This window comes from Trematomus bernacchii, unplaced genomic scaffold (genome assembly GCF_902827165.1).
Source record: "Trematomus bernacchii unplaced genomic scaffold, fTreBer1.1, whole genome shotgun sequence".
Lineage (NCBI taxonomy): Eukaryota > Metazoa > Chordata > Actinopteri > Perciformes > Nototheniidae > Trematomus > Trematomus bernacchii.
Genome location: NW_022988050.1, coordinates 8,239,076 through 8,266,903, shown reverse-complemented (window position 1 = coordinate 8,266,903; position 27,828 = coordinate 8,239,076). Strand labels below are relative to the sequence as shown.

General features: G+C 41.5%; 1 protein-coding gene across 2 annotated transcripts; it reads left to right on the top strand.

Annotated features, from left to right (window-relative positions):
• Positions 1 to 17: 17 nt before the first annotated feature.
• Positions 18 to 27,828, top strand: LOC117473795 (disks large homolog 5-like). Of its 2 annotated transcripts, none has more exons than XM_034119672.1 (33): positions 18 to 736; positions 5,277 to 5,345; positions 6,193 to 6,346; positions 6,674 to 6,817; positions 8,257 to 8,440; positions 9,419 to 9,675; positions 9,986 to 10,298; positions 11,022 to 11,252; positions 12,287 to 12,471; positions 12,624 to 12,749; positions 13,014 to 13,146; positions 13,256 to 13,380; positions 13,551 to 13,726; positions 13,861 to 13,964; positions 14,441 to 14,533; positions 14,653 to 15,621; positions 15,717 to 15,840; positions 16,036 to 16,183; positions 16,629 to 16,750; positions 17,157 to 17,240; positions 17,336 to 17,495; positions 18,376 to 18,538; positions 18,614 to 18,747; positions 19,579 to 19,743; positions 19,990 to 20,173; positions 20,819 to 20,967; positions 21,156 to 21,326; positions 21,861 to 22,057; positions 22,415 to 22,558; positions 22,748 to 22,875; positions 23,180 to 23,289; positions 25,301 to 25,410; positions 26,775 to 27,828. In XM_034119672.1, the coding sequence occupies exons 1-33, from the start codon at positions 439 to 441 to the stop codon at positions 26,876 to 26,878; spliced, it is 5,958 nt and encodes a 1,985-aa protein (XP_033975563.1). In that variant the 5' UTR covers positions 18 to 438; the 3' UTR covers positions 26,879 to 27,828. The 2 variants fall into 2 exon arrangements, with proteins under 2 accessions (XP_033975563.1, XP_033975562.1); XM_034119671.1 differs by having other exon boundaries at positions 6,178 to 6,346.

Here is a 27,828-nt window from a genome sequence, read left to right as displayed (position 1 = left end):
CAGCGCTACAGCTGCTTGAACGGTGAGACATGGCGGAGTTTGTTGCCTAACACACAGAGAGCGAGGGCTCTTAGGGAGTTTTAAACACTTTCCAACATGTCGAAATCACTTGTTTTCAGGACTACAATGTCTTCGAAACGTGTGCGGAGTGGAGCTTAAAGAGGCAGAGCCGTCTTTTTTGTCGGGAAGGACGGAGCGGCGGTAGGGAAAATGTGTTGTCATTTTCGTGCAGTCAACAGCCTTGGGCAACAAATATGGCTACTTCTTGTGTATCCTTCAATTCGGGTTGAAAACCGTCCCGACTGGGCCGAAGGGGATAGTTTCAGGGAGTTACGACAGTAGCACGAAGTGAAGTTGACTAGGCACTAGAAACGTAAAGAAGCTGGATTTGTCCCGAAGCTGATTTTGCTGGTTAAACCGACGCGGAGCTAAACAGAGATGGAGCCCAAGCATAAAGAGTTGTTGGAGAAATGTTACCAGAACTTGGTGGAGTCGATAACAGATGCGGACCGAGTTGTGGATGTTTTGGCTCACTGCGGGACCCTCAGCCAGTCTGAACGCTACGAGCTGGGACACAATTGCTCCTCCAACGCGGAAAAAGTGGACCTTCTCCTGAAGATACTGATAAGTAAGGAGAGAGACCATTTCGCCGAGTTTTGCACGGCCCTGGAGAAGACGCACCCTCACCTGCACTCGGTACTGCTCAATGGCTCCGGACCAGTGGACCACACAACTGGTAAGAAGCTATGTATCTGGTGCATAACAATGAAGCAGTGCGTTGTCGTGCTGAAAAGTAAATGATATAGAATGGAAGCATGCACGCTATGCTTGTATATTGTGTTTTTATGGTGTGTCAAAGGGAATTGTGTCCTGTACATTTTGGTTAGGATCCAACCTGGTTTCGATCCTGCTCTGGGTATGATCTAACCGACATTAGGAGTATTGACCATATGACAACTTGATGAAGGGCAGGACTTTTCCTTTGGGCAAGAATACAGAGTGAGGGAGAGAGAGGGCTTCACAATCATGTGACCTGATGCTTATTTACACTCACACTACTGTGCTTGTTTCCCTTTTCCATGTCACTAAAAGCACAGCCTGCCAGCTCTTTGTGAAAGTATTTAATGGACCTAAAAAGACTCAGACAATCAATGTAGTGACTGCATGGCTGCCTGAAGTTATGTGTGTGTGTGTGTTTGAATCAATAACACACTGTCAAAGTCAAATGAATGAGTGAAGAATGAAATGTGTGTTAATGCAAACAGTCACTTACTTAGAGTGAGATTTATAAAGTAGGCTATTGAATTTTTCATTTGTGTCTTATTACAAAACCAAGCACAGTTATTTTCCTTATCTTTGCCCAGCATTATCTATTACTGTTTTGTTTTATATTGAACAATGCCCATCCCACATCTTCTAAATGCTTTTCAGGCTGCAGCAAATTATTTGTATTAACTGATACACTGCTGGATCGTTTGCTCTATTAAATGTAAACACTTTTCCCTCAAAAAATTAGTTGCTTTTTAATTTTCTATATTTGTATTGATCATTTGTAATCTGTACTTTTTATAACTGGAAACGGTTTTGCATTTCTTTCGCTCAATAATCAATTTAAACTGTGGATCAGCTGTTCGATTAGCCATCTTCCTATTTCAGCAGTATACAGTAAGCACTTTATGTAGTAAATCATGTTCAGAATAACCTCTTTTAATACTTTTTTTTTTAAATGGGGACATCCAACAATTTCATGGTCTGCTGAGTTTCCACTTTTGTGGGTGCACCATCAATTATGGAAAAGGATATATTACACATTAACATCAGATTGAATGGTCTAACATACCACACATTCCACCTACAAAGCTCATTATTACCCTCATCTAATCTACTTCAATTTAGCTATTTTTTACATTTTTCTTTTCTTTGCATGAGGACATTTTTCAGATGATGGATTTCTCAGTCTCTTTCTGGGATATATATCTTCTCTGCAGCAAATACAGAGTTGGTTTTCGTGCTGTTCGCTCAGAAAAATACAACATTCGCTGCTCTGTTATGAGGACGTCTAAAAATATATATTGTCTTCCTCAATCTTTCATCAAATTCAGTGTAAGACAATTTGGATGTATGTGCCAGAATGTATGTGTATATATGCAATAATCAGCAGCAATAATGCAAGTGCATGCTACTTGCTCTACACCTCTACCTTTTGCATTTCAAAGGAAATGAGTTACTTTGTTCGCTTTCAGCTATCATGTAATACTCGGTGTGCTGATTGAGGTTTTAATTATGCATTTATTCTGTCCTCATTATTTATAAGAGTAAGAACGCTGCAGAGTGAGTCTATTTATCTAAGCTGTTTCATTTTTGCGCCACATTTTACAATTGTGCACTAAGGTTTAAAACTGAGTACTGATGCCGCAGTAGAGGGTTGTAAACGAACATGTTTAGTGCTCGTCTTCCTCGTCTGCAGTTCCCTGTTGGTAGTCACACAGGACGCAAATGGGCTGAGCTGCTTTTCGCTACTGGGCAGACAGGTTCCTCCACTGCTCAGGCTAGAGAAGGGCCTTCCCAAGGAGAACTGTAGCTTGTTACAGGCTATGTTTTTAAATAATGTGCATCGTCAGCAGCCTGATCTCCCCAGACGCCTAGAGTCCCAGAGGGCGAGAGAACTAGGATCATCAAAATCAAAACAATGTTAATGAGTGAGAGCTGCATCATTTAACCCCAGCAGATGAAATCCAAATGTTTACAACAGAGATGCTACCTGTACCTGTAGCCTATCGAAAGACCACCTGGCTGCAACATTTTCTCTGTGATGTGAATGCAATGCACATGAATAGGTGTGTTTTTTTTTTTTGTAATAGTATGTTTACATAACCATAGCTTCAGGGCTTGACATACGAGGTCTTTTGTTTACAGCATGTTCAAACCTTTTCTTGAAGAACAATAACCTGATTGCAGTAAATTGCCAGGGTGTGTATCGTGGCTGACGTGTTCGCTTGGCTGTGCCGCAAAAATAATACTGGAGTTGAAATGTCTGTTATATAGAAAACAAGAGCTGGGTTATGTTGTTAAAGGAAATCTAAACTCTTTGATAGATAAAGCTAGTTCAGAAGTCAGACGGTAACCAAATGTCTGAAAGTGTACAAATGCATGACATGAGTTTAACACGTTAAAGTTGTGAAAGCACATTAATGATCGCTGACCTCTGGGCACCCAGGTAGTTCACATGGTAAAGCAGGTACACTGTGAACTAAGGCTGAGACCTTATTGCAGCGGCCAGCCTTTCAAATGCTTCCTGGGAACATTGTCCACTCTCTTTCTTCCTTTCTCTCTATCTAATAAAGGCAAAAGGGCCTTAGAGAAAAATCATTATAGTAAATCATTAGTTTGCACGCTTTACTTGGTCATATTTTCTGCAGATGAACATTAACAAGTTTAGATAACTTTTCTTAAATGTTGAAAAAATACAGATTTAAATGGTCAGCGCCCACGAGATGAAGGGGCAATATATAAGAATATGTTACTTATTACATGTATAAAAAGTGTATTTCTTTAGGTTTTTTAACTTAAAACATTTTAACTTACTGTAGATTTTCAGACCCGAGTCAAAACGTGCATTTATTTTCATGGAAAACGCACAGTAATTTCGTTTTTTTTTCTAATTCATTATCACATTATCACACGGAGTTCTAAATGTGATTTTTATGAATCAGCACTCACTGTTTGTGCTCAAGTTTTCAGCCTTGCAAGATTTTCTTTTGCGTGGGTCAGAATATATATAACATTTGCTGTGACTTCAGAAAAGAGATCAACCTAAATAAGATCCTTGAGTGGCGAGGGTCAGACCACAGCGAGGTCCATGTCACATGACTTCCACACGGGCAGAAAAGTGAGTGAGTGAGCTATGACACAGTGAACCTTGCCCATTGAGACAGTCTCTGCTCAAACAGAGTCATGGGAAACTTAAGCTAGAGCGAGAACAAAGAGAGCTTGATCCATGGGATGCCACGGTTCCTGAGGCACATCAGTCTTCTTTTTTTTTTTCTTTCAGTCCTTTGCTGGGAAAAAGAGGGGTGAGCCATGTTAGCTGGGCTCCTTCCAGTCTTAATCAAACTCATAGTCTCCTTTAGCTAGTGGGAACTTGCCAGCCAGGGATTGATTTAGAGTACTGGGACGTGGGTAAATAGAAGCGTTTGTCATGCTAGCACTCCCGAGTCGAGCACTAGACTTTACATCGGGGGCTGGAGTTGCTGGTTTAACTAAACTATAAGCTCTTCATCCCACAGCCAAGTTACATCTCAGTAAATGTGCACTGCTGTTTGATCAAAAGCTTGAACAGTATGTTAAATATCTCGAGCATCTTATAAATCCAGTTTTTTTTCTTTTTCTGACTAAGTGTTAACAGTTGGGAGAAGTGTTGAAACGACTCAACAAGGGACACACAGATAGACTACACATTTGAAAATCCTTTTAATTGTTTAATTCAGTCAAACCTTCTCGTTCATCCCGCTCAAATTTGAGGATTTGCTGTTTTTTCTCTTTATAGGACAAACTTTACTTTGAGCCCTTGTAATTTGTGATGGATATATTGTAATGTTTGCTTACATGTATAGATTTAAACCATTAACCACTATGTGTATGTAGTTAACATTTTTTAGCCCGACCAATATTGTATTTTTGAGTCAGATATCGATATCGGAGACTTTACTATATACATCTGATAACGATACTTCTGTCAGTTTTCTATTTACATTTTGTTTTTTACAATAACATTTTCGTAGGGTTTCTTTAAAAATGTTTAAGAAATATGACAATGATATTGTACTGAGTGCAATCGGAATAAATCTAAAATATTCTTCTCCATAATACTCAGTGTTGTACTGAGACGTCCTCTCCGTACAGTTAATTATGAATCACTGTAGGCTATAAAAGAAGGGGCTTTCACAGGGGTACTGTGTGATGTTGTCAGAGGAGATAAAAGGAGAAGCTCTGAGGCTGCAGCCTCTTTGGGGCCCGGGCTAGTCAGTATTCAAGCTCCCTGCCCAACTGATAATTAGCCACACTCTGCTGTCAGCCCCCGGGCCCGTCATCCCAAGTTGGGGAAAGTCCCACCTTATTATGTCTCCAGCTGGCCTTTTTTCAGGAAAGGCCCCTAAATGTAACCCAAGCTCCACGGCCTTGATGTACCATACAATGCTGGAGATAATAATCTGACTATAATGCAGACATGGTCGAGTACACTCACAACTGACTTTAATGTTTTGTTCTCCTCGCAGGGTCCACTTACAGCATCCTGTCCACCATGCCGTCGGACTCGGAAAGCAGCAGCTCTCTCAGCAGCTTAGGTGAGTGTGGTGCTTGTGCTGGGGTTCGACAGGAGAAATGGCAAAAATAAAAGCATTATTTTCCTGGAAAGAAAGAAACAAGTAGGCTCTACGGTTTCTCTGAAAATATTTGTCAAGTAATAGTCTTTGGTTGCTGCCTGTTTAGACTCTGAGCGCATGCAAGTGATTACACAGATGTGAGAAGGATTTAGAAAACCTCTACCCCCTAAACACACACACACGTGCACAAACACACTCACACACACAGGCCTGTTTCATTCTCTGAAGGAAAGAGGATTTGACTGTTCAATGCCACCAGAAGGGAAACAGAGCTTTTATCTTTTATCATTTGGGGGATTTTTCTCTGCAATATATTCACATACTGAGGTTAATGAGTACAACAATGAGGCCGATACATATTAAACTGATTTTGGCTGAAAACATGTGAAAAATGTTATGGAAGTAATACAGTGAGATTAATATGGTTTCTTGTAAGGACGTGCAGACGATTGTTTAAATAGCTGCGGTAAAAAGCTCTTCCTTGTGATTGGTTAATATTTAGACCAAGTTAGTTCAGTCTGAGACTATTGAGCCATTAAACTAGTCTTTCTTCCTTGTTTCGTTTTCAGTTAAAAGAATAGAAAGGGAAAGCAGACTAGAGTTTTTTTGAAAGCAGACATCAGTTGTACACTTTTCAGTCAGCCTCTTATTTTACTCGTATGTTGAGGTTAAGTCCTCGTTTACAATAAAGCAAAGTTGTCTTTTAAAAGAATTGGATGGAGCTGCACTAATGCCCCCATCGTTTGAGCTTTGTGAACGGCCCATGCCTCCAGTGACATGCTGACTCCCGCAGGTACTCCCGGTCCAGCCTCCTCCCCTCCGCCCGCTCACATGGACAGCCACCAGGTGAACGAGAAGATGGAGACGGTTCTGTTCCAGCTCAGACATGTGACCCGCGAGAGGGACGAACTGCGTAAACGTCTGGCGCTCTCTTCACCTGGAACCACCTTCGATGACTGCAGGTACTGTTCTGATCTCATGCACTTTACTGCCTGTTTTCCAAAACAAACATTTACAGAAAGCGCAGTGATCATGCGTAGGCACTCCATGAATAGAGGCATTTTGCTTTGTGCTTTTAAAACGTCAACAAAAACAAGTATGCTCAATTCTGTCAAACAAGGGGTGATCATACCATTTTAATGCCACCTCTCTTCCCTTGTGTTTTCATGAGCACAAGGTTTTTAAGTTATTTATCTCACTCACGCTTCTCTCATCCTCTCATGCAACGTTTTAAATCTAGATTTTAATGCATCACAATGTTGTCCCCTTTTTCCCTCTTGGTGAGATAGACCAAACTCAAAAGCAGGTCATGACTACGAGCGGCTGAAGCTGCAGTGCATGAAAGCCATGGCGGACCTGCAGTCCCTGCAGAACCAGCACAGCACCACCCTGAAGAGGTGCGAGGAGGCTGTGAAGAAAGCCGACTTCTACCAGTGAGTGGAAAGCTCTGCTACACGGCCTTTTTTTGTAAATGTTTTAACAGCCAGAGCATTTGTGCTGTATGCATTTGCGCTCAGCCTGCAGGGTTTAGCTGGTATTCATTTCTTCCTCGGACATATTCACAGCAGATTGCATAGAACAGATTTTACTTTTCCGAGAGTAATAGGGATGAAGCCTTTATACCACTCCAAAAGCTGATCAGTTAAGCCTTGAAAAATCCTTGCAGCCTTTCATCAATTTAATTTCATCTTTATGATTTGTTTTAGAAAAAGACTATGTTTTTATTGTCTTCTTAGCAGCATAAATCTTGAGTCGAGCCTAAATTACTTCTCTATAAATACTGCCCTCCTTGAAGAGTTCATGCCAAAGCATGCTCTGTAATCATCATCTGAACCCTGTGTGAACGGCATGGCAGCTGTGCCATGAGGATAATACTGCGAACACAGCATTTGTTGTCCCATGAAATAAGCTGTGAAGGGGAGACTGGTCCATTGGTATGATTTAACGGTGCCATACTGTCTCCAAAGTGTAGGGAGCCGACATCTGTCCCCAAATGCAAACAGCCAGATGAAGGATTATTGCCATTTTTAAGCCTCTCCTTCTGGACCCTGTTTGCACACCAGAGAAAGTCTTTATTTATTACTGTCCCGTATGCCTCTGCACTTCTCCTTTCACACGAAAACACATCCTCTGTGAATTGGAAATCACATTAATGCCCAACCAGTGCATTGTACTAAGATCAATATGTCATTTAACACGAAGACTACCATCATCTCTCAGGACTTTATTGGTCATCTGTATTGCTTCTGAGCTGATATTCCTGTTCATATCGGCAAAAACTTAATGAGCATATCTGAAGTTGCAAGACCTGAAAAGAAGAGTCTTGAGTATGAGTGAATATCTAAAAGGTTGTTGGCATGGACTAGAGTAGAACACATAAAAACAATAAGCAATATGCACTGAACAGGGGAAATATTTTCCATTTACTAGCAGAAAAGGTATAGTGTTGTCTCTTAGTATTTCTAAAATGATGATTTAATTGAAAATAAATTGCAGTTAACAACAACACATTTCATAAACACTGAATAATTTGAGTAGTTTATCAAGCTACAATGCCACATATTCCAGCTCCTCTGGGGTTTTATATGAAGCTTTACACTGTTTTATATCATTGTAAATAGTTGGGTTTTGGACTGTTGAAGCAACATGAAGATATAACTTTAGCTCTGGGAATCTGTGACAGGCATGTTTCTTTTAAAATGAAAAGTTTTAAAGTAAAAATCCATCCAAAAAATCCTATGTGAAAGAATCCCTAGTTAAGTATTAGTTCTGTGATTCATAAGGCATTGCTGTATTTCTGCTTGTAACGGTGATTTTAAACCCGGGTGACAGTGCCCACAGTCTAACGGTGCTTGCTGTGGTTCCTCCTCAGCACGCTGCACAGCCGTCTGGCCAGCGAGCATGCCCAGCTGAAAGATGAGCTGGAGGCGATGAGACAGGACAACATCCAGCTGGTGAGGGAGCACAACCACGTGAAGCAGGCCTGCGAGGAGCTGCGGAGGCTGCACGACGACGGCCAGAGGGAGGTGGCAGAAATGAGGATGCTGCACCAGCAGGTACAACAGCAACCCCATCTACATTTATGCTTACACAGCTAATGAGAATAAAGACATCTGCAAACTTTCTACACATCCTGTAGTACGCACACACTCTCTGACTGCCCTTCAGATTCAATCATTAACATCCTGACAGAAATCTATTCTCTCTTGGTGACCATTACTCCAAAGACCACAACATCACTCAGAGAAATGGGGTCAAACAAGCTCTACCTCTCATGTCTGCATCGATCAAAACATTCTATCAAATTAGACAAATGACTTGACCCGCATCTCTTGCTATTTCACCGTCGGACTTATTGTCTGACAGCAGTCAGAAGGTTGGATCATTAAATGTTTGAAATACCTTACATAACCATGGGGAATGTCTTGCATGGCTTTTTGATAACCAGGATACATGTCTCATTGTCCTCAGAGCTCATGTCATCATTACGGAAACTCATGTTCAACGCCAGTCAAATTTAGGAATCAAATTAGCTTGGTGATGTCAGTCCAATGACAACCTTTTATTGTTTAGTTGTGAGATGCCAGTGACCTACCGCACACTCTATTGTCTCATTTGTAAAACATGCCTTTTGTATTGTACGCCATAGAAAAAACACATTGACACAGCATTATGGCATGGTCCTGGCAGAGGCCTGTGCTCTCAGAGTGCCATTTTTATATTTGTATTCAGAGCACCAAGACGTTGCAGAGAGTTGCATGCAGTATTACCGTACTTTTCAGGAGCAGCAGTGAAGGGTTGCATTTCTGTTAGTGATGTCCATAAAAGTCAAGCTTTACAGAATCTCTCTTTCTAAGTCTTGTTCTGGTCCACTACCTCAACACACAGTCAAGGGCTGAAGCTTTGCTTTAGTTCAAGTTTATTCAGTATTAAGTTCATTTTTCTGGACGTTATTAACATATATTATGGTTTCATTATTTACATTGTAGATAACCTTTTAACTCAGTAAGGCATCTGAATTATGTAATTTCCAGGTGATGAGAGAGGGGTCATCTGAGGTCCTCAGCAAGCTTTACGACACTACTGCGACCAAGTTGGAGACCGTGAAGATTGAGTACGAGGCTCTGAGGAAGCGCTACAACGATAACACGGCGGGTCACAACGCAGACCTGAGTCGCCTGGATCAGGCCGAGGAGGAGAACCACCGGCTGCAGAAACAGCTGGACATGCTGCTGAAGCAGAGAGACGCAGCCATCCACTATCAGCAGCAGTGCTCCTCCTCTATAAGAAGGTGAAGCCGGAAATATAACCGGACACACAAAGCTCGCACAGACTGAGCAGCTGTAAAATGTTTAATGATTAACAGCAAGCGCAGCACACTTTGCTTCAAACTTACACCTTGAATGTTATGCCAAGGTCAACACGGCACACTGCTTAAAATATTCTTAATCCAAGGCTGTTGAAGCTTTGCAGATGGGCACACGCTTTCCCATTTTATTGTTGCCTTTATGATGCTAAGTTTTTTTTGCCTGTGTTTTTTATTTGTTATGTTTTAGTTTTGTGGATTGATAAAGACCCAATGCATTCTTTTTGTTCCACAGGTTTGACAACACGCAGCAAGAACTGTCCAAGGCCTCCTCCCAGAACAAGGAGCTGCAGCGGGAGATGGAGCGGCTGCAGTCAGAGGCGACCCGGCTGAAGACGCAGCAGCTCAAGGCGGCCAAAGACGGCGAGAAATACAAAGAGGAGCGGGACTCTGTGATCAACGAGTACCGGCTGATCATGAGCGAGCGGGATCAGGTGATCAAAGAGGTGGACAGGCTTCAGACCGGCCTGGAGATGGCAGAGGCCAAGCTGAAGAACACTTCCTCAGAGAGACGGGTGGCCAGCGAGGAGCTGGAGGCTCTCAGACAGGTAACAGCTGGATCAAGGGCTCCTTTAAGGGTATACTTCAAAAGCAAATATATTTTCTAAAAACTGTATATAGTTGGAGGTTATTTTAAATTAGAGACTGGGAGAGCAATTATTACTGTTTGGATCATGGATTTGTTGATCATATCTGTAAAAGTAATTAATATAATGTGATAATGATTCAAACTTAAAATGGTAATGCTGTGTTTGTCAAAAATATTGACAAAGAATGACTTATTGCATTATGTCTGTGTCCCAATCCACTGTAGTTAAGCTGGTTACAGCTGCTATCATTTTTAATTTTGGCAACACCCAGAGCTTATTTAACTCGTAAAAGCAATAGTGTCAACACTGGTATTAAAAGGCTACAGCTCAAAAAAGGACGACACACATTGACGTTTTTAAAAAGCGAAAAGGGATGTGCTTCAAGAGGAAAAATAGTCTTTGTAATCCTCCACTTTCCCCCCTATAGGACGCTTGTGGTGGTAGCACAATTTGTTCAGTGAGATGAGATAAGATTATATTTTATTGATTCCAAAGCGGGAGATTTCAGTGTTACAGCTGCCCAAGAAACAATCCTAAGTAGGAACAGACAAGTAGGAGAATGAATACCAAAAAAAATCATATTTATAAGAAAAACCTTAGATATCTAAATAAAAGATAAGCACAAAATATAAATGTTTTACTCTTTTGATCTCTATCTTATTCTATTTGTGTGATATGAAGGAGCTGGCCTCAGCGCTGGTGGACAGGGACCGGGCCATCTGTGAAAAGAACGAGCTACTGGAGAAATACTGCCACGAGGTGAAGGACAAGGCCGAGGCCCAGAAAGAGCTGAGCCAGGCCTGCAAGGACATGGAGACGGTACGAGAGGAGAGGGACGTGGCCCGCAAGGAGAGGACGGAGGCCATCATCCAGAGGGACCAGCTGCTGCGAGAGTATTACCAGGCCAGACAGGTAGCCAGACAGACGGGAGATTTATCATTACAAATGGAGGGATTGATTTATTCCCCCAACAATAATCCCTCCATCCCATCCCGTATAGTAATAGTAATAGTAAATGCTGGCAGGTTTCCACACATTGATTTTTGTTGAAGTGTGTATCACCCATCACAGTTTGTTTCAAAGGGGTCTGTCAGATGAATGGAAATGAAGGTCCGGAGACTCCTGCATTAGGAAATTAGCAGCAATTACAGTGAAAAGGCTCTCAGACTTTGAAGTGCACAAGAGAACTGCACTGCATCAGAAAGGGATAATTAAGCCAAACAACAGTACAGTAAGGTCTAATGGAATTAATTTAGCTATGGACTTAATTAATGCTCTCACTATGTTTGGCAGTCTCTCTGCTGCACAGTTATTTACAGAGAGAACATTTACTACATATACACCAGCAGACTGAGTGAGACTCATACTCATTATACTATATTTGACCTACTTTAAACCACAGTAGCTAATCCAATCTATGACTGTTACACCTCAAGCAATCTTTCTAGTGTGGGAGTTGCCTTTTAGCTCACATCAGTTTATTTGAGGTGTTTATGGTTAAACATGATGATGAATTTAATCTTTGAAGGCTTACAGCAGATGTTTTGAACAGTTCAAAGAAAAATTGCAACATTCATTTAATAAATTATCCACCAGGAGAGTGTGTTTGCATGTATTTGATGTGCCATGAGTTGCTGGAGGATGTTGCAGCAAAAGTTGAGCCAGCTTCCTTTTTTCCCACCAGACAACTCTTGTTTTGTCTTTTTGTACTGGAGCCTGTGCTTAAGAACCCCTGCTGAGCCAGGGCTCATTTAAATGAATGAGAACGCTGCATTTCCTAGTTCCAAGTGCTAATGTCGGATTGAACACAGCCTCAAGTTTCTCATAAATATAAATATAAATATCTTTCATCCACAAATGCATAAGTCTTTTTGAGTTGTGTCTAAAGTACCAAAATCACCTTGACATTTGCCTCAATCAACTTGACATTTCTTTCCACTCTCCAGAAAGAAGACTCTGCCACTCTGGACATGGAACGATCCAACAAGGAGATCGATATTCTGAGGAAGCAGTACGAGGCCATCTCTCAGGAGCTGAAGGAGGCCGTGCAGGAGGCCGAGGTAGCCAAGTGCCGACGAGACTGGGCATTTCAGGAGAGGGACAAGATAGTGGCAGAGAGGGAGAGCATACGGTGAGGAGCGGGTTCAGAAGCTGTCTGTTTGATTATGTGGAAATATGTCTTGTTTACGTTACATGTTGGCAAAGAGAGGCCTGGATGAAAATATATTTGTTTACACTTTGTCTGTCGCCGATTTGTGTGAACATTTGTGAATCTGTCATCAGCACGCTGTGTGACAACCTGAGGCGCGAGAGGGACCGAGCTGTGAGTGATCTGGCAGACGCTCTGAGGAATCTGGATGACACCAGGAAGCAGAAGAACGACGCTGCGCGGGAACTCAAAGAACTAAAGTGAGTCATTCCTCCACGCTTCTTTTCAACTATTTCACAGACTTATCTCATTTTCTGCCCTATTTTTAGGTTCAAACCTTGAATGTTATTCACTTAGTTTAGTTTGTGTCAGAGTCTGTGCTCCTTGTGTTTTGGGGATCCAGAATGATCTCATCCAAGATCTATTGTGCCCCCCGGTGGAGGAAGTGTGTCACTGACTGAGCAAAATAACTCCTATCGGTGACTGTACTTACTTAAGAGCTACACATGTTGTGTGTCCTGCAGGGAAAAGATGGAAGATCAGTTAGAAAAGGAAGCGAGGTTTCGTCAGCTGATGGCTCACAGTTCACATGATTCAGCCATCGACACAGACTCGATGGAGTGGGAGACGGAAGTTGTAGAATTTGAAAAGCACAGGGTAAGAACCACTGTGAATGTTGTTATCTTAACATTTATATAAAATAATTTAACTTTCTGTGAACCAAATTGTAATGCTCTCAATCTATGTTTTTGTTCTTCTTATTCAGGACATGGATTTGAAAGCACTTGGGTTTGATATTGCTGAAGGGGTAAATGATCCTTATTTACCAGGAGATTGTGGCATATTTGTCAGTAAGGTGGATAAAGGAAGTATGGCTGAAGGAAGATTAAGGTAAATGCCTCACTACTTTGACAACTTGGTAATTAAAGCACATTTTTAAGCGTTAAAATGTTTCTTCGTTTATTGTAATAAAATATTTATTATCCCGTATTGCATTTAGTGTCCTTGTTTTATTTTGAGGATTTAATGATTCAACCATTGCTCTGGATCTGTCTGTGCAGGGTGAACGATTGGTTGTTGAAAATAAATGACGTGGACCTGACCAATAAGGATAGGAAGCAAGTGATTAAAGTGGTGGTGAGCGGCGAGGGAGTGATTAATATGGTGGTCCGCAGAAGGAAGAGTCTGGGAGGACGGATCATCACTCCAATCCAGATAAACCTGGCAGGAAACAAAGGTAAAATAAAGGACTAATTATTAAGTAAACCTCCCCATTTTCATACTGCTGTTTTTTTGTTTGACTTTTTAGAAAGATGGACACATAACATAACATGTAATATGATTTTTTTTTTTCTCTGTCTAACCTCTCAGACAGTGGCATAGGTCTGGAAAGTGGAGTGTTTGTTGCCACTTTGGCCCCAGGCAGTCCAGCTGCCAGAGACTGCGCTCTTACTGTCGGGGATAGACTGTTAGCTGTGAGTATGCTGTACAGAAAATATATGAATTTTTCATGATAAGAGATGATGATTTGATGGCATTAGCCAGGTTTTGAGATGTTGGCTTTTGGTGCCCTCTACTGACCACACTCGTGTTTAATGTCTCAATTAATTAACCTACAAAAAAGTCAAACTTTGAAGGGCACACCATGAAATGACCTTCAAAGAATGTAGTCTTGGCAGTTTGGTGACAGGAAATGTATGTTTATTAATATGTGTGTGCTACAAGGAAATTTGGTGTGTATTTCTGTACTGTAAATCAAATCTGCACCAAAGTTGTATCTAGTGTCAAATCATGGAGAATACAATTATTTTGCTGTGTATCAAATTTGAATGTTCATCAGCAGCACACTCAATAATCAAACACATATACTATGTGTGCTTTCATCTCTAATTTTAATTGGAGAAAGACATACTTGGAGTTTCTCTAACTTTATTTTGTTCATCCACTGCAGATCAATGGCATTGCACTTGATAACAAGTCGCTCTCTGAATGTGAGACTCTGCTGAGAAACTGCCGTGATTTTCTCAGCATCTCCCTCATGAAGGTGAAGCTCTCAGACCCACATACACTTGCACACACACTTTTTTTTACAGTATATATTTTTTGCCACTGAAAAACCAAGTAAAGTGAGATAAGTATTTATTGACCTCTCCTCCTCCACAGTTCCTCCCACAGAGCTGTTCCGGCCAGAGTTTATTTGAAGGTTTGAGAGACTCAGAAAAGATCTCTCGTCTCCAGTCCTGTGAGATCCACGCCAGGACCTGCAGGAACTCCAAGCACAACTGCTCTAAGCACAACTGCTCCACACAGACAGACATTTGCAGCTGTGACTTGGGCAGCAGAGGGGATGAAGTGTGTAAGGATGCATGTGACTCTCCAGACAGTAGCGACAGCAGCTCTCACTGCCTCCAGAAGCCTTTTCCCAGCAGCTCTGTGCACTCCCGCTCCCTTTCCAGCTCCCACAGTCCCTCAGAGCCCCACCCAGACTTCTGCTACAGGAGGCCGGAGCTCCACCATCGCCCCTTCACCTTCACCCCCGTGCCCTCCGACTGCAGCTCTCCTCAGACGGCTGTGGACCGAGTGCAGAGCTCAGCAGGGAAGCCCAGCGGAGGCACGTGGCCTAAAGTCATAGCGGTAGCTTCTATTACTGAATGTGCCCAGCTCTCCATCTACAAAAAAGTCAAGCAAAGGAAGTCCATCTTCGATGTGCAGGGTTTCAGGAGACCCGAGCCGTCCCCGAAACTGGACTACATGTCTCTTTCTCAGATACCCAAGCACTCCCCGCAGAGCTCGATATCTGAGGCCCCTCCCACCCCGCCAGCCAGGAGCGACTCGTTCAGGTTCAAACATCGCCAGCAGAACAGCTCGGCGTCAGACTCCACCATCACCACTGCCACTCCACCTGAATCCCCAGTCCAAGCTACAAGTCCACAGGACGGGGGGGAGGCAGGGAACCAGCTCTACTACACCAACGCTCCTCCAGGAGAGACCACGAGTGGCGCCAAAAAAACTCCTGACAACGAAGGGAGTCGTCGCAGAGCAGAGGAACGGCAGAAGAGGAGGTACCGGCCAAAATCGGCGCCTGCACTGCGGCCAAGAGTTACTCCATTACACATCCCTCTTCCCATGCAGGTAGCTAAGATACTGCTCTTATCTGTTCTGATATTATTGTTGATGTGTGTTTTCTACATTTTACAGACTTGTCCCTGCTTGATTGTTTCTTGCAGATACAGAGTTTCTCTAATGACGAGCACTCCCCAGAGCCAATGGACTTGTTGCGCTTCTCTCCCAGGCGAACTAATCGGTACAGCATGCCCTTTGCACCCCCCAGCTACGGCAGCGTCCCATCATGTAAGTCTCCTGAACAACTTCAATGTTTTGATTTGCTTTTGCATCTAGGAAACACGTCCTTGCATTTGTCTTTTGTTCATGCTAGATAGAAGACGCACATAAATGGGAGAGGTAGGAATGGAAATGTACCAGTTTCTTCTCAATGACGTCTGTATCGAGTCAGACATCGTGATCTTGTTCTGTGTGTTCCTCCAGATCCAGCACAACGAGGTTTAGCCCCATGTCCAGCTGTGACGGCTGTGATAAAGAACCCGGTGTACACTGCTTGGAGCCATGAGATCCAGAACAACAACAACCCTCCTCCAGCCCCCAGCTCGGGAGTCCACCTACATCCACACACAAGGTGTTAACATCTCCTCGTTGTTCTTTGTTTATAGAAATAGGCCCTTTTCACAGCAAACGTTTCAACTTGTCACAGTCAGAAGATCTCATAATATCCCTACTCTTATTGACATACCACAACTTGTTCTGTGTTCTCTGTTTATTATTATTATTATTAATATTATTATTATTAAATTATATCTTGGGACCAAAAACAGGACACTTGTGGATGTTACTTTGGGATCCGGGAGCTTGTGATTTTTCTGACATTTTACAGATGTATGGATGCATTTCTTTGAGTGTTTGATACTGAAAGTAATCATTGGTTGCAGTCTTAGGATTTATTTTCACAGTGTTTACCCAATCACAGAACTCATGAACAGATGGCATGTGTCAAATAACATCTTGCTCTGGGTTGAACGACTGACCACAGGGGAACTGACTGAGGCCTTTTTCTACACTTTTAGCCCCCAGCATCAGGTTCGCCACAGCCTGGACCTCAGCCACAAGCGCACTGGGGACTCGACTGAAACGAGCGTCAGCCAACCACCGCACAGCACAAACTCCCTGCCATCCAGCGCCAGACTGAGTACGCATGAAGTCCCACATTTAGGCAAATCATATCTTGTATAATAATGTCTGTGAATGAACTGTCATTTTCAAAACAGAAACAAATGTATGTGGCTTTCAGGGAAACCGTTACAATAGTGTTAGACCTCATTTAGCAACTTATTTGACCACGAGATGTATCACACTGACTCGGCTCAGGAGATGACAGTGACTGATCAGCCACATCAAAGAGCATCATTGAAGTAATTTATCAGAGCAGTCTAGCGCAACTTCGGGAAAAACAGATCCCCAACATCAATAAGTAATATCCTGGGTGTAACCCTGTAACTGCATGGCTTGTTAACTAAATAGGCAAGTGGGGTTGTTTTTTCTCCCTGTGAATTTTAGTAAGCTTTTATCAACTGTCCTCTGTTTCTGGTCTTTAGGCTCCTTCAATACTTTACAGTTCAGGGCAGAACGCATAAAAATCCCTCCAACTCGGTATCCCCGCTCCACTGGATCTGAAAGAGGTACGGTTTAGTTATGAAGCTCCATCATCTGAAAACGAGTGTCACTGGCGTAAACAACAAGTCTGAATTCATACTTTTCTCCTCTGCCACCCCAGGCTCCCTCTCACATTCAGAGTGTAGCAGCCCGACGCCTCCAATGTCCCCTGTCAACCTGGAGACATCGTCTTTCATCAGCAGCCAATCGCAGAGCTCCATCTCCACCCAGCCCAGGATATCAGTCAGCCCCGCTCCAGCTGGTGACAGGCAGAAGGAAGGGTAGGCAGGCCCCTCGTCCGGGTCGTTACGCTGCGATCGTTCAGCAGAACATGACGTGTTTTCCACCATTTGTCTGTACTTCAGTCTGCTTCATTGTGATAAAGTGCTCTTAAAGCAGTAAACAATGCTGTGAGGCTCCATCCTCATATCATTAGAACTCCTACTCACCATCTATCATTATGTTCTCATCTCTGTTCCCCTTTGCATCTGTTCATTATAACCTGAAATACTCCTCTCCTTCTTTGGGTGATTATTCTCTTTCCTCTCTCCGTTTCCTTCTCAGATTTGTTTCTTATAACACTCTCTCTGTCAGACTTCCACTGGCAGTTCAGCCCAAGTTCCTCTCTTTAAGAAGCTTGAGGTTTGTCCTGCTTTCAGCACATACAGTATATGCACTACCTTTAAGGCTGTTAAAGCACAGATATCAAGACCTTCTGTGTACACACTGCAGATATCTAATGTAGCGTCAGTGATGCTAGATTTGTTGGAATTGAATAGCCATAACAAAAAGAGCTAAGGGATCTGTATCCCTTAAGTCCTCATCTTTTCCTTGCTTGTTATTTATTCAGAATGCTGTTGAATTTTGTATGATTGCATGACAGGAGTTGGATTCTGAAATGCACTTGCCACGTTGCACACTGTTCCCATATCCTATTGTTAAGTCTTTTTTTAACCTCGATGTTCGCAATGCATCTTTGCCTTAAAGTAAAACACAGTTCAGAAAGCTACATTTCATTGAAAAGTTAAATTGCAGCTGCTCCTGTGGATTTGTAGTTTAAATGATAATATTTTCATATAATTTAGAGTTGCTTGTTGCATCCTGCCAGGAGTAGTTTCCCAGAGGTGTCAGAACATGATATTTCTATTTTCCCCCCTCAAGGCCGTACTTGGAGGAGCCGCGCAATGTGACTGTTCAGAAAGGAGCAGAACCTCTGGGGATCTCCATAGTGAGTGGAGATAACGGGGGAGTGTTTGTGTCCAAAGTGACAGCAGGCAGCATCGCACATCAAGCTCGCTTAGAGTACGGAGACCAACTCCTAGAGGTAAAGCAGCTACCGCACTACAACTTTATATTCAGCTGTTGTTTTCTGTGTCTGATGAATCTCTGTTTCTTCCAGTTCAATGGAATCAACCTTCGCAATGCCAACGAGCAGCAGGCGCGGCTTGTGATCGGGCAGCAGTGTGACACAGTCACCATTTTGGCTCAGTATAATCCTCACATGTTTCAGCTGGGCAACCACTCTCGTTCAGGGTGAGAAGGCGAGGAGGCAGGAACACCACAGCAATACATTAGATGGATAACTTATGACTCATACATTTTCATTCCATATTCATTCAACCATTCTGTCAAAAAAAAGCCTGTGTGACAGTTGTTTCAGTATAATGTGAGAACATAAATGGAATGTTTATGGTACTATTCAAACAGTGAATACATGAACACATACCAATGTGTCAACAGCAAACACGATATTATAAAAATGCAAACATTCATATAACACACTGCAGGGCCAAATAAAAAAAATCGAATCCAACCAGATCAAGTGAGAAATGCAAGCGCTAAACGGAGAGTAAATATTCAAAACACTCTTCACATAATGTATGCAACAGCTTGTGTGTCTTCTCTTTTAAAAGGATAGTTTGAAGTAGGGTTTTATGAGATACTTATCCATCAGTCAGTGTACAACCTACAGTACAGTAAAGTTCTGAGAAACAAACAGGAGGGCAGAGAGACTGCTGTTATTAGTGCATCAGTGAACCATGTTTTAGCCACCTAAAAAAAATGTTGTGAAGTAAATATCAGTTTAATTGAACCCTGAATCTAGAGTATTTTAACAAACTAACAGATGTAGGCAGTGGTAGACTAGCAACTCTGTGCTAAAATTGCAGTTTTTGTCAAAAGAGTCTTGAAACTTTGAAGATGGCATAGATAACTTTTCAGTTAGCCATCAGAAAAGGGGGTCTGACAGGGGGGTTTAACTACTGTCTTTTAGATCATCATCTTATATCAGAAACTCAATGAATATCCTTTATTTTATTACCTTTTGCTTAGAGTACAAAATACTTTGACTCCTGTTGTCCGTAGTTCTCGTATGGAGTCCATCAGCAACCAGCCGACCCCCCAGGACAGCGGAGCCACCACCCCCGACAATCACTCCATCGTCGACACACTGAGTGAGCAGGACGAGGGCACCATGACGCCGCCGTCCAAACAAACCACTCCCGCCACCAGCCCTCAAAGCTCCTTCAGGTAGGACTGGGACATATTTGTGTTGCCACCAAAACTGCTTTTTTTTTGTTAAGTGTATTCTGTCCCACATTTGTCATATCCAGTATGTATTTCACAATGAGTTTTTTTCCTGTTCAATAAAAATGTAAATTTGTTATTGCTGGAGCCATGAATACAGACTTTAAGCTATTGGTAGAAATGGTGGTGGTGTTAGAGTGAAAACAATTATAATTCAAAACTTGACTGAATGAACGTTTTTTTCTTCAGGCTTCCTGGTTCCGGTACGTGGCGGGCTGCCGAGCCTCGGCTGGTGAGGCTGAAGAGGATCCAGGTGGAGATGGGAGTTCAGGTCTGTGGAGGAAACCTTTACGGCGTCTTTGTGGAGAGTCTGGATGATGACAGCCCTGCTAAGTGTCCTGATGGCCTGCTGCCTGGAGACTTGATACTCGAGGTACTTGCAATGAAATCACTTTAATTAACTAAGGAAGTCATGTGCACAGTAAAAATGATTCACAGGACAGAACGGGCTTCCAATGACACACCTCGAAATTTGAAAACCTCACGGTCTCACTGAATGAGTACACCCTCTTGTTTATTTGCTTGTGCTATTGCTGAGCCAATCACTTTCTTTCCTTCCTCTTTCCAAAACACATCAATAACAAAATAAGACTCCATAATTATATGATGAGGAGAAAGGGGACAATGCAGTACAAGAAACAACACACATGCTAAATATAAATGTTGTTGAAAGTGAAAACAAAGAAGCTACATTTGTCCTATTTGATCCACATTCTGGGGGCTTTCTACCTAGCTACTCATAGTTTCATCCAAAGTAACTACTTCAATGCCAGACCTTGAAATGATGACAGGATTCACTGTGACCTGACAAAAGCACTCCACAGTTATGCATTTCAAGTTCAAGATCTCCTCTATGTTTAGCAGATGTGATTTCACATAAGTGTGTGTGAGGTATTATATTCCATAAATGTTCCGGTGCATTGTTTGTATTGCTTTTACTGAAAATGATGAGTCATTCTGTGTTGGCAGCCTAGTGCAGTGTTCTTTTGTCAATTACATAATTGATGTTTTCAAACAGTACAATGGAATCAGCATGAAGAACAAAACTAAAGAGGAGGCTTACCTGGAAATGTTAAAACCAGCTGAAACAATCACATTCAAGGTCCAGAACTGTGTGGACAACCTCTCTGCGATCAAAGAGGCCCCGGGAGATGGATTTTTCACAAGGTAAAAAACACTTTTTATCAGTCAATTCAAACTTGCAGCAAATCAAGTTTCACATATAAGGGCAAAATCTTGTAAACTATTCTCTGTTCAAAATCTTCTGTGAAATTGTCTCTCAATCTCTTATGTCTTTGTTCAAAGCTCAGACAAATGTATTCACCATAACTGCTTTGTTGTCCATCTCTCGTCAGAGCACTTTATGAGAGGGTGGCAGAGGCAGAGCAGGAACTGAGCTTTAAGAAAGATGACATCCTCTATGTTGAAGATACGCTACCAAATGGCAATTTTGGCTACTGGATGGCCTGGCAACTGGACGAAAATGCACAGAAGCTCGTAAAGGGGCAGATCCCAAGTAAATACATGTAAGTCCAGCCTTTGATTTACTTTTCTTATATCATTCGGTCTACCTACGCTGTAAAATGTATTATCTCTTCGATTTACACACGGCATCTATTGCACGTCTGTCCGTCCTGGGATAGGGATCCCTCCTCTGTTGCTCTCCCTGAGGTTTCTCCCATTTTTCCCTTTAAACTGTGGGGTTTTCTCCGGAAGTTTTTCCTTGTACGATGTGAGGGTCTAAAGGACAGAGGGTGTCATTTTCTCATACTGATATTCTGCACAAACTGTGCTGTTGTATTTGCTGTAAAGTGTCTTTACTGTAGGGTATTTTTATTGTATGTACAGCACTTTGGCTCGACCAAAAATTGTTTAAAAATGTGCTATATAAATAAAACTTGATTTGATTAGAGTTAATTTAATACTACTTTCTAGACTGGAATTTCGAGTTTTCTGATCCTTCGTTGTTATGTCAATGAGCACTTTGTTCCCCACGTGTTACGGTCATGAAGAGGGGAGTGACTGCAGTTGAGTTAAATGTGCTTCTATATCTCAATAAGGATGGACCAGGATTTCTACAAGAGGCACGGCATGGCCGATATGAAAGACGATAACGGCACCAACAAGTCTCTGTCGGCCGCGGCACGGAGATCCTTCTTCCGCCGCAGGCTGAAGCACAAACGCAGCGGATCCAAGGACGGGAAGGAGCTGATGGTTCTGGACGCAATAAGCACAGATTCTTTACCCATCACAGAAGGTTAGAAATCACTTAAAAAGTTGTTTCAAAGTGAGACTTTGGACCAGACAGACTGACCTGGAAGCGGAATGCAATGCAAATATTTTCTGGATACTATGTGGCTTTTCTGATATTTTCGACCTAGTATACCATGACTTTTCAAAAATATTATACTATGTGTTTTAACTCAAAATGAATGAAAAGCTAGACTTGCCAGGTAGTTCTCAGATATGAACGTTTATTAAAAAGCATGCTGGGTTAACAAAACATTTTCCAAGGTGCATAAATGTGTAGCTGAGATCATAACAATGGCAGCTGTATCTCTATGCAGTCTTGTGTATTACTATTTTGTAATGAATTGTTTTGTTTCCTGCCCAGACGGAGTGAGCCTGATGTACCAGCGGGTTCAGAGGGTGGAGTGCTCTTTCCCCAGACCCGTGCTGATCCTGGGTCCGTTAGTGGAGTCCAGTAAGGACATGTTGGTGAAGGAGGCTCCTGCTCAGTTCTGTCGCTGTCTGCCTGGTGGGTAATCTGTTATTAGAGTTTATTTATTCATGAAGGATTTTGGGTTTTCATCCGGTTTATATCATCGATGATCTGCAGAGTGGGATTTCACTACTACTTTTAGAAAATGTAAATATTATTAAATTGATGTAAGGTACGAACAAATCTGAGTGAAATATTACCATTTTCATTTTTCTCCCCTTCCAGAGATCATGAAGGCATCTCAGCAGGCGATAGAGCGCGGAGTAAAGGATTGTGTTTTCATCGACTACAAACGGAGGAGTGGCCATTTCGATGTGACAACTGTAGCATCAATAAAAGAGATAACAGAGAAGGTACATTCATCTAACTGTGGATCAAATCAATGCCGCTGTCTTCAAACTATAGGCTGCAGATAGAAGCTTAGTGTATGTCAATCTAAATGTGTGCTTCAATATTCAGATTTATTTGTCTACAATGGTTTTTGATTAGTCCAAATGAACTTTGATAAATAAAAGTGCAACCTAATGTTGGATGTTACTTTATATAAGAAACCCTTGTTAAGAAAGAGAAACAGATATAAGCTTTTATTTGTTCTGCTTTGATTCACCCCCCCCCATTTCTCATGCAGTTTTTTTGCTTTCATTTTCTCTCTCATAGGACTGTCACTGTTTACTTGACATTGTCCCTCACGCCATCGAGCGTCTTCACAGCGTTCACATCTACCCAATCGTCATATTCATTCGCTACAAAAATGCCAAGCAGATAAAGTGAGTAATCCCATGATTCTATATGTTCATGTTTGTTTCCATTGCTTTTGGCTTTCTTGGTCTGAGACATGTCAAGTGTATGTCAAGTGTATGTCAAGCGTGCCTTTGCTTTGATGCTTCTGCTGTTTACCCGTTTCCAGTTTAAAGTTCAGATCCTTCAACGACACACTGAGAGAATCATTCATCCAAGGTTTTTTTTTTTCCTGGAGGCTATTTATGAGAATATTTTGTTTGGAAATGGGATTTTATAGAAATTCATGCTTTATATAATATCAAAATATGAATTCACATGAACATATACAAGTGTCAGTAGCATCTAATTCAATAACTTACATTTTTTCAGATTAATGTCGACTTTCCAACATGCTTTATCATCAAAATGTTTAGGTATAAGACGGTTTCTTAGAATGACAAAGCTTTTTTTCTATAAAAAAACTCATATCTCATGTGGTTGCAAGTTATTACAGGAAATAAAATGTTTCACTTAATGTTCTATCTTTACAGAAACTCAGGAAATGTAACTCCGCAGTGGTCCTCTTGCTTTCATAATCATATTTATCCTGCAGATGCAACACAAACTAATTGATCAATCTGATTTAATCAGTGTCATTAGTTCAGATCCCACAGCCCGCTGAGATTTTGATAGGATGATTGTGATATTTCAAAGATCCCCTCTGCTTTTTTTCATTTGTAATGGCATGGCAAGATTAAATCTCCTGAACCCTCTGCACGGTACTTCATACACATGCAAACACACACAAATAAAGATGCATTCAGGTCTGGCAGAAACAGGCTTCCTCTGCCACACGTGTACACACCCACGGCCTCAAATCTATGAAGTGGTGCAGCGGGCGAACATGGTGGAGATTGATTCCTGCTAAGCTTTCGTTGTCATCAACTGAGTGCCAGCTGTCCAGGGAGAGCTCACAGGTCCTGTGGCTCCGCTCTGTGGCGTGGGCGGCTAAAACACTCTCCTCCCCCGCCCGTAGCAGACGCCACAAACACACAAACACACAAACACACAAACACACAAACACACAAACACACAAACACACAGACACACAGACACACAGACACACAGACACACAACCACACCTCCCACTGCCTGCCTGCTGCAGAGACTGACAGAACTCAGGCTTTTTTATGTGTTTTTATCCTCTGGGAGGCACCGGCAGACCAATATGTTGATGAGCACCGAGCGCCCGGGAGAGATGGGAGTGGGTTTCTGGCTTTGGTCAGGGGCTCCCACTGGATATAGACTGGAGACTGAGAAGTCACATGACTTATCTTAAGACTATGGGGATATGGAGTGAACCAGTGCAGTGGAAGAGTTTGCCATAGAGGTGTCATAAAAGCTCTGTATGCTTAGTCATGCAGGATTTCCCTTTTATACAATATCTATGGTAATTTTGGCCCAGTTGGTGCAGTTTTACTTAATCGAATGGTATTTTTAATTAATTGACAAAATGTTTTACTTGAATATGATTAAGCACTTATAAGCTTGTTAGGGTAGTTATTCCTCACTTATTCTCATATGTAGATCTCATTCATTTACGTGCTTAAAATCCTTATATACACTTATTATTCAGATGATCATAAAACAATATAATATTTTAACCTACATGATCCAAGCATAGTACCGGAGTATGCAGTCATATCCTGCAGTTACACTTTAAGGTTGTTGCAGTGCGCATAATAAATGAAGTGACATATTTAGCATGGATCAGATCTTGGTGCTAATGTGTTTAGGCTTGCGTTGCGAATGGAATAACAGGGAGTTTGGTTTAAATTGAGCGTCCAACAAATAAGGGCAATTACAATAAATGCAAAGGGAGATTTGTAGGAGTGAAAAGAGCAAACACCGACAACACCTATTTGCAAAAATATGTACTAGTTTTGACAAATGCTGATTCCTCCCACACCTTGGTATTACATCTTGTTTTGATTCTGTGATTGAAGTGTGAAGTGATAGTTTTGTGGATGCTGACAGGTGCTGATGTTGTCTCCTCAGAGAGCAGAAGGACCCTCTGTACCTGCGGGATAAACTCTCACAGAAACATTCCAAGGAGCAGTTTGAGGCGGCACAGAAAATAGAGCAGGAGTACAGCCGCTTCTTCACAGGTTGGTGGAAATAACTTGTTATCCCTTTTTAAGGCTATAAATGGCATGGATACAGGAATAATGGTAATAACAACACCTAATTTAAGTGTGATTGCAGGACAGAACACAAGTGTGTAAATACAAGTTCATCTTTTAAACCCTTATGTCACAGCAGATTATTAAATTGTAATTTTCTGAATGATTTAAGTGATACAAAAGAATAATAAAATGCCTCCATTTTATGCTGTGGCAACAGAAATATCAGCACCAGACCTCTAAACAAAACATGACATTAATATAAATGAAGGTGAAATGGCCCTTTAAAAGGTGGAGTCGGTTACATTGCAAGGGTGTCTTTTACCACAAAAAAAAGACAAAACATTTGCAAATGATCTAAAAACCCAGTTAAAAGTTATGAATGAAAAAGAAAGTTATTTATTATGGTCTAGTTGAACAAATGTGAGTGTCCAGCAGCACTGGAGGTAATCTGAGGTTTTTGGAGCACAGTATCTCTGTAGTCTTTTTATGAAATAAAGTTTTGGAATCTGGAGCAGCAGCCAGTCTGACACACCGACTGTCCGGCTGATTAATGACTCTATGGAAGGAGGAGATTTATAGGGAACTTTGGAAATTAACACATACTGCCACCAATCCTTTCCAACAGCAAGAGGTCGCCTTCACAACTTTGCACATGAGCCACAACAACCAGCTCTGTAATTGTCACCTGTAATAAATCTAAGTATCTTGTCGTGTGAAGGAGCTGCAAGATGTCCAGCACTGAAATACATTTGCTACTCAGTCTTGTTTCTCCATGAGAGCATACATTTTTTTTTATAGATCTGATATTGTTATTATATATTAAATGTAATCATGGTCTTAATGCAATTCAAACATTGAATTTCTCACAATGATCTGACATTTTACAGCCTTCGGGATTTAAAAGGAACTTACATTTGTTTACACATGAAAGTCTTGGGGACTGTATATGCAAAATAAGTTGTATAAAGCCTTATATGGCTCCAGAGAGAGCTGAGTGAAATCTGAGACATTGCCTCAAGAGACAACACTTTAGGCAGCATCAGTTAGAGCTATAATATAATTGTGAAAATGAAAAGACTCTGGGTGTGTAAAGAAGTGTTGCCCCATTTCTGACTGAGGCTATAAGCTGAAGACTACATTTAAAAAGATTCTCTGTATTTCCTGCCAGGTTTTGCAAGGAAGATGGTGGCAGATGTAATGCAATATCATAATTACTTGATATACAATAACAATTGCTAGGTGCAGTGCTAGAAGGTCATATACAAAAAGCAAAGTTTAAACCTAATCTGACAGAAATGCCTAACACTTCTCATGTAAATCCCCCCCCCCCCCCCACTGTGTTGCAGGCGTTGTCCAAGGAGGCAGCGTCTCCTACATTTGCACTCAGGTCCTGACCATCGTGGAGCAGGAGCAGAGTAAAGTACTGTGGATTCCAGGTGGAGCACCGTAGTCTCGACTGTCACTGCACGTCACTCCGAGCAGAAGAGAAGGGGTGTTTTTTATTATGGGGTACACGGAGAATCGGTACAGCTAACATGGTTAACTCCAATGCTTTTTCACATATAGCAATATGAGCACTGATGATCATGTCATATTCCCACTACAATAGTGATGTACTGTACTACAGATAGATTTGTTTACACTAGTATTTAATACTTGAATGTTTTGTTTTCCCTTACATCTAGTAGCACTCCTTTTAATCCCACTTTGTCCCATGAATATGTCGGACCACAGGAAGTATGCATCGATGAAAAATGAAGACTTTATTCTTGAAGTGAAGATAAGAGTGGACCACTGTGTTCCCGTCTCTATATTTATACGTATTTTCCTGCCATTTAATTTATCTAATCAAATCAAAGATGTTGGTTATGAACTTTTGTTATACAAATGTAGTTGTTTAGTTAATAGGAAGGATGATATTTTCCAATTAATGTTCTTATTTATAGAGAAATTGAGGCAAATTTGCTTCTTATCTTCACATGATGCTGCAGTCTTGTTATATTTTTGCTCTGGTGGCATTGTCTTTTTTCCATTCATCATTTCAGTCCAAAAAGTAATGTTGTGCCAAGCTAAACATATTTGCTACTCACCATCCATTGTTGGATTTATTAACACTACAACTTTTATTACACAGCAGGTATTTTCTTTGCACCACAGTTTGTCCCAGTTTGTTTTCTACTGGTATTGCCAATACCGTTCCTCTTTGTCAAGTGGATTTTAAAGAAGGGATATTTTATTTGTGGTTCATGGTTGGCTGTCAACTTTACACATTTACATACACCTCTTGGATTTTCACGTTTTCAGCATTTCATGTTCAAGTTGGATGAAACACTTTAGGTCTTCTCCTCATGAAGGTTAATACTTCTATAAAATATTAAAAACGGAGTACATTTATTGGAA

What these genes read in the sequence shown, in the direction of transcription:
- LOC117473795 (XM_034119671.1), top strand. Translation starts at nt 439, where the DNA reads ATGGAGCCCAAGCATAAAGAGTTGTTGGAGAAATGTTACCAGAACTTG. An exon ending in GCAGAGAGGGAGAGCATACG is followed by an intron (nt 12,472 to 12,623) that starts GTGAGGAGCGGG and finishes ATCTGTCATCAG; the next exon opens with CACGCTGTGTGACAACCTGA. An exon ending in AAAAATGCCAAGCAGATAAA is followed by an intron (nt 23,290 to 25,300) that starts GTGAGTAATCCC and finishes TTGTCTCCTCAG; the next exon opens with AGAGCAGAAGGACCCTCTGT.